The 15,037-nt window shown below is 41.3% G+C and overlaps 1 protein-coding gene across 3 annotated transcripts in view; it reads left to right on the forward strand.

The window, feature by feature from the left end:
• SLC25A30 (solute carrier family 25 member 30) overlaps positions 1-3,890 on the forward strand; it is a 40,321-nt gene extending 36,431 nt beyond the window's left edge. For all 3 annotated transcript variants that reach the window (XM_064493148.1, XM_010980851.3, XM_064493147.1), the window contains exons 9-10: positions 54-134; positions 1,130-3,890. In XM_064493148.1, coding sequence (XP_064349218.1) covers positions 54-134; positions 1,130-1,171 — 123 coding nt within the window. In that variant the 3' untranslated portion in view covers positions 1,172-3,890. The remainder of the gene's footprint in view (positions 1-53; positions 135-1,129) is intronic.
• The last annotated feature ends 11,147 nt before the right edge of the window (positions 3,891-15,037 follow it).

Consider the following 15,037-nt stretch of genomic DNA (forward strand, 5'->3'; position numbering starts at 1 on the left):
ACGTAATTGGAAAGTTGGAAGTTAACTTTTTTTCCCCCTCTCCCTTATAACAGACGTGGAAGAATGAAGGTTTTTTTGCTCTATATAAAGGGTTTTGGCCAAATTGGTTGAGACTCGGTCCTTGGAATATTATTGTATCCTTTTCTGTTGCAGTGGATCTGAAAAAAGATAGAACTAAAGAATGTTGTTTGTATAAACTATCATGTTATAATTTAGACGTAGGCTCTTACTCTTTTGAGTTCCTCTGATTCAAGAAATAACTTCTCAGTTTCTTTTTTAGGAGGTAAAATGTCTCTGCTAGGCATTGTGAATCTTGGTTTAGTGATGGTATTATTGAAAGGCAGTGATATCAATAAAACCTTTTAGACTCTGCTCTAGAAGCTGATTTCAGAGACAAAGTTTGTTTTGTTTTGTTTTGTTTAATCCCTAGCCACCCTTGAGAAGGATGTAGTTTGGCAGCAGTGTTGTAGAATGCTTATTTTAGACAGTGCCTAAGGATAGACGGGAATCAGCTCCAGAACCTTTTGGCTGATGAGCCAAAGTGGGAGGCAGGAAGGAAGTAGCAGTTTATTAGAAATGAAAAGGCCAGAGGGGTGGATATAGCTCAGTGGTAGAGCGCATGCTTAGCATGCACGAGGTCCTGGGTTCAATTCCTAGTTTAAAAAATTAAAAAAAAAAAAGGGCAGAATTATAAAGTAGGGGATGTTGGTTTGCACCATCCTTATTTATCTGCGCCTCCCTCCCGTGGACGCTTGCCTAGTGGAAACCCTGGAGGAGAGCTTCTCAGACTTGCTTTGTTTCTCTCTCTCACAGAATTCCCTGTTCTGTAAAGTATTCCCAGAAGTCAGAAGAGCTAGCAGTGTGGATGTAATCTTAGAAGAAGCTTTCAGAGTTGATGCAGGGGATTTATGTATCTTGGCTGTGGTCTGTCTCTTCTAAGCCAACCTTGGGAAGGCTAACGGGGAGGTCTTTTGGGGTGGTTGAAGGTGGAGCCTCTCCTGTTTAATCATGTCCACGGTGTGTGGTCTGTCCAGACCTATTTGTTCATAGGTGAGCCATCTGTGGGTCTGTTTTGATGCATCAGGGTTAAGATGGTATTGTCTTTGTCAGCCTTAACCAATGCCTGCAGTTCTTCGTGACATACGAGCAGTTGAAGAAATTGGATTTGTGACAAGTCATGACTGCATGAGAGACATCCCTCTGACAATGCTCACTTCTGAAATAGCAAAGCTTCCTTGTTTTCCCACCGCTTCTCACTGCTTAGCTCCTCACAGGTTCTGAGGCGTGAGCAACAGGTGAAGACTGGGTTAGCTCGGATTGCGGTGTCTTGGCATCAGATACTCTGTATCAAACGTTTAATGGCATAAACAGTAACATCCAAACACTAGTCCTTACCATTCAAGTGCCCTTCGACCTCAAGGATAACATGAAATGCATGTTTCTTGCTGAAGAAAACTTATATGAAGATCAGGAACTGTGTGCTATTTTCTTCAGGGGGGAGTAACTCCTGATGCATCTCAGCGCGCTGCTGAGACCACCAGAGTGTTCGAAAGAGGCTCTCCAGAGCCGCGGAGGAGACCCCCCAAGAGGGTGTTACTGTTCGGGAAACACTGGGGGTCTGTGACTTCGTGTCAGCTGAAGAACCGTCACACGTGGAGACCTGGCTTTTCAACTCCGGGTAAAAACAGTGCAGGAAATAGATCCCTGGAATATTGCACTGCTTGATAATTTCCTATTTGGGCAGGATCTCTCACTTATAATAAGTGATTTTTAAGCCTTTGACAACTCAACCTTTGTGAGGAATTGTTATGAAGTATTTTAATATCTAAACTCGTGATGGTGAGATAGGTTGGCTTTGAAGTTGGCAAATCGGTGTTGGTGGGTGGTGTTTTTAAGCAACTTGGGTTCTGTCTTAGGTAATGTCAGTAATTTGCTCTATGATTTTAACAAAGTTTCTATTTCCCAGTCTGTCAAATGAGGATAATAACATCTGTTGATGCTGAGGGTCAAGTAAAGAAAACAGTAGTTGGTACCACTTGACTTGTAGGGTAGGTGTGCTTACGTCATGCTGTCATACAGCCGTCATCCCAGAAGACGAGGTCCGTGTGTACAGAAGAGGTTGTTCTATCATGGGCTTCTCCTGAGTGAGGCCCTTTGTTAAAAGCCTGGTGAAAGAAAGAGGTTAAGGTTTTACAGCGTTTTCCTTAGCAAAATGTTGCAAGTGAATCAGAGTTGATTTTTCCAGATTTCCCAGTTTTTGCTTTAGCTCTGGTCATGTTTGTTGAAACATTTCCTGTCTTGGACTTCCTAATCAGTTTGGATGGAAAGTACTTGCTTGAAATTTGAAGAGCAGTTTCTTTCACGTGCCTGTTTCTCGAGTCTGATCAGAGGCGTATAACATCTTCCTTCTTTTCTTCTAAAGACAGGATATCCTTCGTGCTCATCATCTTATTCTTTTTCAAAATAGAAGGTGACTCTGAGAGCCCCACGACCTTTCCACTTCTAGAAGACAGCCCCAGGAAAGGGAATATGAATAGGTTAAAATATCTACTTGGGTACCTTCAGTTCTGCCCTTTGAGAGTGACATCAGATACATCCTAACTGGGGCTCCGTGACAGATGCTTCCACAGTGTGTGCGATTCCCAGTCGGTCCAGCCCCCGGGCTGCTTCCTCCCTCGAAGTAGAATAGAAGGCTCGTGAGTCTTTCTTGGGGATTGGGCAGTTTTCCTCCCACTTCACCTTCCGCTCTTTGTTTATGTTGACTTTGACAAAAGATTTTGTGAAGCAGAATTTTAGTTGCAAAGGTAAGAGCTAAGATAAGAAAGGAGGGGACTGAAGGGGGCATGGAGGTATCGATTACTTCAAGAGTCAGGTGGGAGTCCAGTTCTCCCTGACCTGCTCTGGAAGTGATGCCGGAGAGATGACCCTATTCAGACCTTGCCCCTCGTACTGAACCCTGTCTTTAGAGAGTTTCTTCTTACCAGAACATTCCATTGATACGATAAGGGCTTTCCATAGAAAGGCTTTCATCTTTGAGTTTCTTTGAGTTCAAAGGATTATGTTTTATGAACCACTCTTTTTTTTTTAATGTAGAAAACAGTTTAAGTATATGTATAATTCCTAAGATGGTAGAAGCAAGTTCATTATGAAAACCATGTAAATCTTGTCATGCAATATTTATTATATCAATTTATTCAAATATGTACATGTTCTGGGGGAGGGGTATAGCTCAAGTGATAGAGTACATGCTTGGCATGCATGAGGTCCTGGGTTCAGTCCCCTGTACCGCCTCTAAAAATAAATAAACCTAATTATGTCCCCCCATCAAAATTTAAAAAAAAAACAAATAATACAATAACAAATATGTACATGTTCATACCGGGATGAAAAGAAAATCAAACCTCACTGTTAAACGTAAGTACGCTTTTAAGACAAAAATGTAGTATTTCTTCAGTGTAGATTTATTAAATAGAACAAGGTCTTAACCTGTTTCGGTTTTTCTACTTCCTGAAAGAGTAATGCAGTTGATGAAGCTTCTAACCAAGAAAGAACTTGAGGAACTAAGTCCTCCATCCCCCCCACACTGGTTATTGGTTACATGTGGCAAAGGGAGTTTTAGCTTTTATAACCAAAATGAAGAAAGTATATATTTTGTTTGTTTGCTTGTGGATTTGTGTAATCACTGATGCTAAGTTTTGCTGATTGTGGTATAAAAAATGGCTCCTGTTCGCCATATTTATTCATGCGCTAGAAATAATGTATATTATATAAAGACTGAAAGTTTTCATAAGCTTTTATATTTTGAGCTCTTTATTTAAACATTGTTGGAATATGTGGCATAAATCTGGTTTCATTATTTAATAAACTGGAGTAATATATAATAATAAAAATGATGTGTGGTTATTTCAGATAAATAGAAACGTTTAAACAGAGACAAGCTCCAAAGCGTCCAGAAGGCTGGAGCAGAAATAGCATTCATGAAAGTGGCTGCAGACATTTCTCTCTGCTTAGAGAGGTTGTTGGGGTTGTCTTACTAATTACCTGAATGTCTGTGTGGCCTCCCATTCGGTGAAACACTGCAGCTCAGTAGAGGCCAGTGAATTCGGTTTGTGGGCTCGCTTGGCAAGGCACCTTGGAGATTGGAACACCAGTGTGATGACATCACTGCTTTTGAAGCTCCTCCTTCCAGTGTTTGGCGTTGGTTAGAGGCAGGAACTGGGATCCGGGGTTCACTGTGGGCCAGGCAGAGATGCCTCTGGTTGGGTATAAAACAACCAGTGGACAATACACAAACCTCGTTCATTTTTTTTTTTTAACTTAAAAATACTTTGTAGGAGCCTGTCTTAACATTTGAATTAAATACAGTGGTTTATTGAGAAAACAGAACTGAGGAAGAAGTCTCAGTCCTCCTACCAAAGAGATCAAATGACAGCCATGCATGATTGAGTTCATGTGAAGGTCAGAGCAGCTGGCTGCTGGTGGACCTTAAATGCCTGGAACTGTCCTCTCCCTTGGATCAGGGCACCTGTTAGACATATTTGGCATGAAATGCAGGCTATTTATTTTTAAATGAGCAGCTGAGAAAATCTGACAGGGTAAATTTCTGGTGGATTACAAATAGATCTATCCTCGAAGTAAAGCATGAGAATGTAAGACAAAGGCAGGGGGTAAATATGTTTCTTGAAAGCTGGATGCAAATAATGGAACCAAGAGCAAAACACTGGAAACTACCTATGTCTGTAAGTCCCTTGCTAAAATAATCATACAGTGGCTTATCATGTGGCTTATGAGAAGGAGTTATGTCTCAGCCTGCTGATGTGGAAGGATGTCCACAATATGTTGTAGGAAAAAGTTAAGATGCACACTCTTAGGTATATTATGACTCATTTCTTAGGGAAAAAAAACATAAACATATATATAAGTAGGGAATGGATTTAAAGGGTGTGTATTAAGAGTTCTGCAGAGAAACAGACCAATGGGACGTGTGTGTGTGTGTGTGTGCCCACATACATGATTTATTTTAAGGAATAGGCTCATGTGATTTGTGGGAGGCTGGCAAGTCCTAAATCTGTGGCACAGTAGGGGAGGCCAGCAGATGGACCCCAGGCAGGATTTCTGTTAGTCTAAGCCAGAATTCCTTCTCTGGGAAACTTCAGTTTTTTATTGTGTGTGTGTGTGTGTGTGTGTTTAAAAATTTTTTTTTCTATAGTCAGTTTTTAAATTGAAGTATAGTTAACTTACAATGTTGTGTTTCAGATGTGCAGTGGTTCAGGAAGTGATTCAGTTATATATAAATACATATGTTCTTTTTCCATTATAGGTCATTACAAGACTGAATATAGTTCCCTGTGCTATACAGTAGGTCCTTGTTTATCTATTTTATATATAGTAGTGTGTATCTGTTAATTCCAAACTCCTAGTTTATCACCCCCTCCCTGAAACTTCAGTTTTTCCCTCTTAAGGCCTTTAACTGATTGAATGAAGCCCACCCATACTGTGGAGTATAATCATTTTTTCCTAGTTATTTATCCAGTTTGATAAATATATATATGTGTGTGTGTGTGTGTATATTGCTTTTCATATTTTTTATTATAGGCTATTAGAAGACATTGAATATAGTTCCCTGCACTATTCAGTAGGACCTTGTTTATCTATTTTATATGTAACGATGTCTTGAAGTTTCCAGCTCTTACTGTTGAACTGTCTATTTCTCCCTTCAATTCTGTCAGTTTTTGCTTTGTGTATTTTGATGGTCCTATTAGATGTATAAAAGTTTATAATTGTTATATCTTCTTGCTGTACAGAACCTTTTGTTAATATTATGTATGGTCCTTTTGGCCTCTTATAACCTTTTTTCATTTAAAGTCAATTTTATCTAATAGTGTAGCCACCCTGCTTTCTTTTGGTTACTATTTGCATGAAATGTCTTTTCCCATCCTTTCACTTTCAGTCTGTTCGTGTCTTTGGATTTCAGGTGAGTCTCTTACAGACAGCATATATTTGGATCTTCTGTTTTTATCCATTCTGCCTTTTTAAAACTCTGTCTTTTGAGTGGCGAGTTTAATTCCTCTGTACTAAAATTACTGACAGGAGGGACTTCTGTCATTGTGCTGTTTGTTTTCTGTGTGCCTTGTAGCTTTTCTGTCTCTCATCCATTGCAATGCTATCTTTTGTGTTTGGTTCATTTTTTCGGTCGTAATATGTTTAAATTCTTTTCTCATTTCCTTTTGTGTATGTCCTATAGCAATTTCCTTTGTGGTTACCATGGGGATTACGTTTAACATCCTAAAATTATAGCGCTCTGACTTGAGTTTATATCAGCTTGACTTCAATAATGTACAAAACTCTGCTCCTTTACAGCTCTGTCCTCAGCCCTTTTTGGTGGTTGATGTCACAAAAGTACAAATTTATACATCATGTGCCCCAAAACATAAACTAACAATTCTTTTAAATGCGCTAGTCTCTTAAATTATGTGGAAAACAAGCTTTGGAGTTACAAACCAAAGTTACAGTCATACTGCTTTTACACTAATAATTGTTTTTATTTTCTTTAAATGTATTATCTCTTAAATCATGTAGAAAACAAAAATTGCAGTTAATAGACCATTGTTGCAATAGCACTAGCTTTTATAACTGCCCGTGTATTTACCTTTATTGAGATCTTTATTTTTCCACATGGCTTTGAGTTGCTGTCTAGTGTCCTTTGGTTTTACCTTGCAGGGCTCCTTTTGAGTATTTCCTACAGGGCAGGGCTCGTGGTCATGTATTCCCATAGCTTTTGTTTATCTGGGAATGTCTTAAATTTCTCTCTCACTTTTGAAGGACAGTTTTGCGTAGGATTTGGGGTTAACGTGTCATGTTAATAACATGTCAATATGTCAACCAAATGTTTTCATGCATCCTGTTCCCTTTTATATAAAGAAGAAAGCCAAAAACCAACAGTTAAGATCTTTGGTGATGTCCCTGGGAACGAAGTAGCTGGTCAGCCTACTAGAACATAAATTGATCTACATAGCTGGGAATTATTAGGTAAACAGAAATCTAATTTGGGTCACTGTAGTAGAGTCATGGCCTCTCACCCACTTCCAAGGTCTGAGCTAGTTCACAGATCGGAAAGCCCTTTGACATTGCTCTAAGTATGTATTAAAAATCATCCCTCAAGCCCTAAGAAACCCATGGCCATTATCTTGGGCTCCTTTGGTGGTAAGATAATAGCAGACTGAGTCCGCTGCTCTGACCTATTTATGAAGAAACTTGGAAGGTTGCCATTTTGAAGTGAGCCCAGAGCAAGAGAAGTTCTATGGCAAGTCCGGGCTGGAGTGTGCGATGCTCTGTCACACAGGGTATGTGGCTGAAGTGTCTTTGGTGTCTTCGGGCAAACAGGGATGCTGTATGGTGCCTTTAGGAATCCCTGATAGGATCACAGTGCAGATCCCTGGGGTTTGGGAACAAAGCTGTATCCTCTTTTGCAACTAATTATTTTCCCTTTGAGAAAAAACAGCTCTTCACTTGTTACTGATCCCTGATAGAAACTGAGCATTTGGTCACGCAACTTGAGGTGCACCGTGAACTGCTGGTAGGGGATAAGAGTGGCTCATGAGAGATCTGAGAACAGAGAAAGCTTATCCCTTGCTTCCTAACTGTGATGAGAGAAAAAGGAAAAATCCCAGAGAACTCCCAAGTCCTAGTCATGCGTAAACAGTGGCATAGAAATACCTGAGAAATCCTGGAGGCAGCTTCACAGAGACCCTTCAGAGACTCCAGCCTGGTGCAGGGAGCCCCTTGACTTTGTTCTCCATCCCAGAGTGGTAGAAGAGACAAGTTCAAGTTGGGCCTGGAGAGAGTCTGGCAATTTGGATACAGCTACAAATGGCTGGGTGCTCCTCAGTTCTCAGCTATAATGTCTTTCCCAGGGAGGTCTTCTCTGCACCCCGGATGAGATCCAGTCCCCCTCATAGGCTCCTGTGGCACCCTATACTTCCCCTTGTTAAGGGGTAATTTTCAGAAAAAGGTAAAAGCATGATACTTGTGATTATAGATTAATGAAATGGAACGAATAAACCAAACAAGGAAAGACGTCTATAAAAAATATTCAGGAAAATTATAACCAAAATATTTAGAAAATGATACTTTAAAAATACAATCTTTAAAATTGAAATATTGTTGGAATTAAATAGGCAAATCGTTGAAGGGAGAATTAGTAAACTGGAAAATAGATCTTAAGAAATTTCTCCAAATACAGCTTGAGACCAGGAGATAGAAAAGACGAGAGACACAGAAGATAGAATGAAAAGGTTGTATCTGGCCAAGGTCCCATCAGGAAGTGGAATTTACCTGGGATGATTCAAATGAAGAGACTTCAATGAAGGAAGTAATTACATAGGTGTGGGCAGAGTTAAGGAGACAAACGATGGATGTTGGGACAGCTAGAGACTAGTGACAGACACCATGACCACCCCTAGGCTTGAAGAGGCGAGGCTAGGAAATCGTGTGGTCAGAGTCTGGTGAAAGTTGAAGCTGTGACAGAGGGGCCAGCGGGCAGGACCTGTGACCATAGAGGGAAACTGCTGTGAAATGGGGAGAGTGAAGAAAATACCCTGTTCCCTCTCCACCTCCAATTTCCTGCTGATGTTTTCACTGACTAAGCCCAGCTAAAGCCTAGAGAGTAAAAGGACCTAAGTAATGGAGTCCACATCCAAGAAGCCATCACCCAAAAGCATAGAGTAGAACACAGGTGTAATAGCTCTGGGGGCCTGATGGAGCCTTACTACCTGGACCGTGGTCATGGATTCAAGATTTCCAGCCCTGGCAGTACAAAGGTACCATTGGAAGGCTGAGCAGAGTGTTTTACCTTATTTTCTGGTGACACCCCTGAGTGGGGCTGTCACACTGCAGCAGTCCACTTCTAGCTGGTGTCTGTATATTGTTCAGAACCATCTCCAAACCAGGCTAAGTTTTTTCTTCCTCTGCCAGCTGACCAGAGGGAAATCCCAGTGATGCCATAGGTGTGGTTGAGGGAAAGGTAGGAATGCAGTAGAACCACCTGCGGGGGAGTCTGAGCCACCTGCTCATGCTTGATGCTGTCTGTCTGTACCACACCACTTCTGTTTGTGCTGGACCCCTGACTCCTCTCTGTCCATTTTATTTTAAGTAAACCTCAAGCCCTGTGGGTTTTATCTCTTGATACCTCTTTCCTTCATGCTTTCTCCATCTGCCCTGACACTCCTGAGTTCAGGTTTTCTAGATGCTGAAACAGCCTCCACTCTGTCCCCACCTCCAGGCTGACCCGTCAGTACATATGTCCATCTGCCCAGGACCTTTCTACAGCCAGTCTGGCAATGTCCTTACTACCATTTTCAGCACAGAGCCCAGACTCCCTGGCATGGCACCCGGGGAGTTCATGGTCTCGTCCCTACTCATTCATTGGCTTCATCCCCCATCACCTTTCTACCTTCAGTTCTGAATTCCAGCCACATTGTAAAGTTTTTGACTTCCTAAAAATGTTCGCGTCTAAGCCTTAGCTCATGCTATTTCCCTCTGGCTTGAAATGATTTCTCCTCCTCTCTTTGTTTCCCTTCAGATGCCAGTTCATTCAGAATACATTTATTGAGCATCTAATGCATGCCAAACACAGCTTAGCGGTCCCTTCCTCCAGGATACCTCCCTGATCTTCCAAGAATGAATTAGATGCTTTGCTTCTGTGCTTTCTGTAGTATCATCTTATGCTACTCCAGTGATAATTGCATCTTATATTGTATTGCACTTTCCAGTATTTGCCTGTCTTACTAGATCGTAAGCTTTCTGAAGGCAGGAAATTTTCTTGTTTAGTATTGATTGCTCAGACCAGCACACAACATGGCACATAATAGGTACACACTAAATTTTTAATAAGTGGATGAATTAACGAGTAAATGGGTAATTGGGTATGTTTTGAGAACCCTAATTCTATACAAAACACATACACCAACCACAAATAAAAACATATAGGAATAATTAATATATGTACATCATTATAAATAACTTACTCATTTAAAAATATAAAAACAAAATACAAGTAAAATTTAAACAATTTAAAATGATGTTAGTGGGGGAGGGTATAGTTCCTAAGCATGCACAAGGTCCTGGGTTCAATCCCCAGTACCTCCATTAAAAATAAATCTAATTCTCTCCCCCCCTAAAAATAAACAAATAATAATAATAAAGACTTATAAAAAAGACTTTAAATTCACCATAGTTCTATACTTAAATTGTTTCCAAATGTTTATTAGTATCCTGTGATGAACATCTCTCCACAGAGTTTTTTAAAGTAATAGTGAAGATCATTAATTTTTGAAAGAACCCCAGAAGAGAAAGTAAGAAAAAAATAGGATTGCCATGTGATTTCAGCTTCTACTCACCACGCTCCTTATTTGTGTATGCAGACTATTCTAATTAAGCTACTATAAAAGAACAAGGATTGATTTAAGATGCAAATGGTATGTACAAGGCAGTTTAAGGCAAAATGATGTTTGGATTCCAGCCTGAGTGTTGGTTTCCTGGTGATTCAAATGGCAGGGGAACTGAGCATGTTGTTGGTGTAACATAAGCACCGTGAACCTCAAAGCAGCTGTATGGCAGCTGTCAGCACCATCTTCATGTTGCCAGCAGCAGTTTTCCAGCAAGACAGTATCATCCATCTCATTATTGTTGTTAATTTGAATGTTAGTGGTTTTATACTTTTATTGGTATGTAACTTATAAGTCTATTTTGATGTAAACATACAAAGCTTAGGTCAATTTTCCTTTTTTTCTTAAGCAACGTAATACAGTTATTTACGTCAATGTTTGGGATCTGCAATTTTTTTTTAAGAGACTTTGTACATCACTGGAGAAACTCGGGGGTAGTACAAAGAGCATCAGCTCCAGAAGTCAGGTTATCTAAGTTCTAAGTGTAGCTTTGACAGTAACCACCTGTAGGGCTTTGGACTGGTCGTCTCACCTCTGTATCCCTCAAGTTTGCTCATCTGTAGAATGAAAGGGTTTGACTGTATGATCTTTAGATTCTCCTCTAGCTCTCAATTCTGTTCTTCAAAGGTCAGGAGCCCTTATTTGGAAACACAGCCAGGCACTGGTTTGTGCTATTTGTTCTCTGAGACTGAAGCCTGACGTCATTGTAATTTTAGCCAGAGACTGTCAAGATCAGCATGAAGCTGCTTCTAGCTGCTCTGACCCTATGGAGGAGCAGGAAGGGGCCTCCTTAACTCTTGTTGGCTCAGATGCAAGGTACACACTTTGGATGTCCCTGGTATGTGGCAGTGATTCGTCACGCGGCCTGGGGAGGGTAGGGTGTCATCAGAATCAGGGCTTCTCAATCCAGTGAACTTCCCTGTCTGGAGCTCCACCCCACTTGAGAACCAGGTTGAATTAGACCGTGTTGCTGCTGGCACTGGATCAGATCCTCTGCGGTGTGGCACAGAAAAATGGTTGGGAGGCAGTTTAGAAAGCTGTCTTTGGATTGTGCTGGATGGTGTTTCTGGAAGATTCCCACAGGCAGAGGTCCAGCTGCAACCAAGACCTAGAGGCTTTGGAAAATCAGCCTGGCGAATTCTAGAGGGGCTAAAAAAGTCTCCCCTCCTTCCTCTTTCTCCCTCTTCTCCTCTTCCTCGTCCTCTGCCTTATCCCCACTCCCTTCTGCTCCAATACCTAAACCTTACTGGAACCCACCGTGTGTGATTCTAAGATTTTTCACATATATTTTCTCATTTTATCCTCACCACACATCCTAAGGGAAAATCCTTTTTTTTTTTTAATTGAAGTATAGTCAGTTTACAATGTGTCAATTTCTGGTGTACAGCATGTTTCAGTCATACATATACATACATATATTTGTTTTCATATTCTTTTTCATTATAGGTTACTACAAGATACTGAATATAGTTCCCTGTGCTATACAGAAGAAACTTGTTTATCTGTTTTACATATACTAGTTAATATTTGCAGGTCTTGAACTCCCAATTTATCCCTTCCCATCCCCTTTCCCACCAGTAGCCATAAGATTGCTTACTATGTGTATGAGTCTGTTTCTGTTTTGTAGATAAGTTTATTAATGTCTTCTTTCTTTTTTTAGATTCCATATATGAGTTATATGGTATTTTTCTTTCTTTTTCTGGCTGACCACTTAGAATGATGATTCTCCAGGTCCATCCATGTTGCTGCAAATGGCATTATTTTATTCTTTTTTATGGCTGAGTAGTATTCCATTGTATAAATACAACACAGCTTCTTTATCTTGTCATCTGTTGATGGACATTGAGGTTGTTTCCATGTCTTGGCTATTGCAAATAGTGCTGCTATGAACATTGAGGTGCATGTATCTTTTTGAATTAGAGTTCCTCTAAGGGCAAATACTTTTATTATTTTATTCGGTACACCTTTTCACATCAGGACTCTGAGGCACAGAAGTTCAAGTTGCCCACATTCATGTGGGGAAGATATCCAGGGTACACCCTTGGGTGGTTGGGCTCTGGAGTCGGGCTCTTAAACATCTTTCTGCATTGCCAGCACAGACACAAGGACAGGCAAAGGTGCTATTGAGCACCGTGGACCACCGACCCTTGGGCAGGCCTTATGGGTCTGAATGATACAGCTCAACAATCAATTGTGGACCGAGTAAAGGAAAGAGATCCTAGGCTGGGGTGCTGACTGCTCCTCTGTGTTCTCCAGCGGGGAGCTGGGTCATGCCTGCCAGGGATCCGCCTTCTGCGGCAGGAACAGGAATGTCCCCAAGCAGCCCATTACTCTTGTGTGAGGCCGATTTGTAGCTCTAACCAGGAAAGAACCAGGTCTCTGCAGGGCTGTCGCGGTGTCCAGGAGAGCTGGCCAGAAGCGCACTAGCACCATCAGCGGCCGCCACCTGGGGGCGCCCCTAAGCGTAGCGGCCAGAACCGCAAGTTCCCACGCTTGGGGCAGAAGAGGGCAGGGAACCCAATACCACAGAAACCGCTGCAACTGTGGCCCTGAGGGCCACTCACGGGTGTTCTTTAGCACGCTCACATCCCAGTAAGGGGGTGAAAAAGTGAAGAAGTAAAAAAAAAATTTTTTTAAGTTTTTTCTATTCCTTCTCCTGTTTAAAGTTGCCAGTTGGATTCAAAAACAATGCCAGCCACTCTTGATAAAATATGCAGATGAAAATTTTAAAACACAGGATCATTCTGGGTGAATATCTGTATTTTATGCCATGACATCATCATGAAAGCTATTTAATTTAAAAAAGAAGAGATGTTTTTCTGCTTTTTGATTGTTTTGTTTGTAATTCACCAAAAAACTCACTTACCAGGCTGTTCGTTTTAAGACAGAAGGCTGGAAACCCTATCCCTACCCACAGGAGTCCTTCTGAGATCACAGTTACCTTCCCTCCCCTCATACCTGCGCAGAGGGGAAAGAAAGGGATCTACTTTTGGTTGTTGATGTGTTGGGGGAGCGGGGAACCACTTCAGACCTTGTGACAGAGCTCGTTTATCGTAGATTTACTGCTGGTACATATTTACGTGTTTTACAAGCAGTACCCTCTGGTCCCTGGCAGTGAGATCGCAAGCTGAATGAGCACCATATGCGGCATTAATACCAGCAAAGGGCTATGGAGATGGTTTCCAGCACTTGGTCAATCTCCTGAAGTCCTAACCTGCCTCCAGCTGTTCTTTCCTCTGCAGTTGGCACAGCTGTGGCTCGGTTCCCCGGCTGCTGTGATGTTTACGCCGGTGTCCTTAACGTCAGAAGACAATCACACATCCCTGTTAGGATACCTCCTTCCCTGCACCCTTTTCTGAAAGGCTGCTCAAACCATTGCAAAACAGATGTCTTAATCTTTCCTACAAACTTTTCTCTGTTTGACAAGTACGCAATAATAGTTGCACATATTTTGTAGAACATTGTGAATGAACACACTAATTAGGTGGCGTAAAGAGAGGCCCCAGCAGAGTGGAAAACACACATTGCTGAATGCACTCAGGGCTAAGGATGGAGCGGCAGAGAGCTTGCCTGCGGCAGGTGACTGCTTGTGCCCACTGGCCCAGAGCTGCCCTAGTCCTCACCAGGCACGGGACTCAGGACACGAGGAGTATTTGTGTCATTCGGGTGGGTATGAACAGTGTACTTGTTGGAGTGTTGCCGTATACAAGTAGTTTGTTTTAGCAAATTTAAGGTATGGGCTCAGAGCTAGTTAGCAGCAGAGCTGGAACTAGAATTCACTTTGATCCCCAATCCAATATTCATTCTTTTTCAATAAACTGTCTTAAAATAATGAAGACCTTGTCCTACTCTTTACCTGCTCTGCCAATCCTACTCTGTGGAATGACTACTAGTAGCAAAATTTGCTATGTTATCTTTTCAGCCTTTTTTTTCCCCCTGTGTGTGTTTCATTTTTTTTTTTTAACTAAATACAGGTCTATATCCATATTGTTCAGCAGCTTACTTTCTTCATTCAACAATATATGATGTACCTTCTTCCGTGTCATTACTTACAGATCTGCCTCATTCTCCCTTTCCCCCAGTTTTATTGCGGTATCACTGAGTACATCGTGTGTGCATACATATACTTCACATATTTAACATGTAGTTTGATCAGGTGTTTTTTGTTTTTTGTTTTAGGGAAAGGTCTGGGAAGAATTCCTTCTTTACTTTTTGAGGAGGGGGGGTGGGTGGAATTAAGTTTATTTATTTATTTTTCACGGCGGTACCAGGGATTGAACCCAGGACTCTGTGCATGCTAAGCACACACTATACCACTGAGCTATACCGTCCCCCCTGTTTGATCGGTTTTGACATATGTGTACACTGGTAAGACCATCGCCACAGTGAAGGTAACATTTCCATTGTTTCCAAAAGCTCCTCATGCCCCTAGGTAATCCATGGATTACTTAGAAGCAGAATTGATAAAATATTTCATTCCTTCTAATGGTAACAAAATGTTGGACCTGTGGTAGATTAAAAATGCTGAGGTTTCTAACCGCAATTATTGGATGTTGGAAAAGTTTACACTCTATAAAGTTTCTATCTAGGCT

The sequence above is a fragment of the Camelus dromedarius genome, chromosome 13, assembly GCF_036321535.1.
Source record: "Camelus dromedarius isolate mCamDro1 chromosome 13, mCamDro1.pat, whole genome shotgun sequence".
NCBI lineage: Eukaryota > Metazoa > Chordata > Mammalia > Artiodactyla > Camelidae > Camelus > Camelus dromedarius.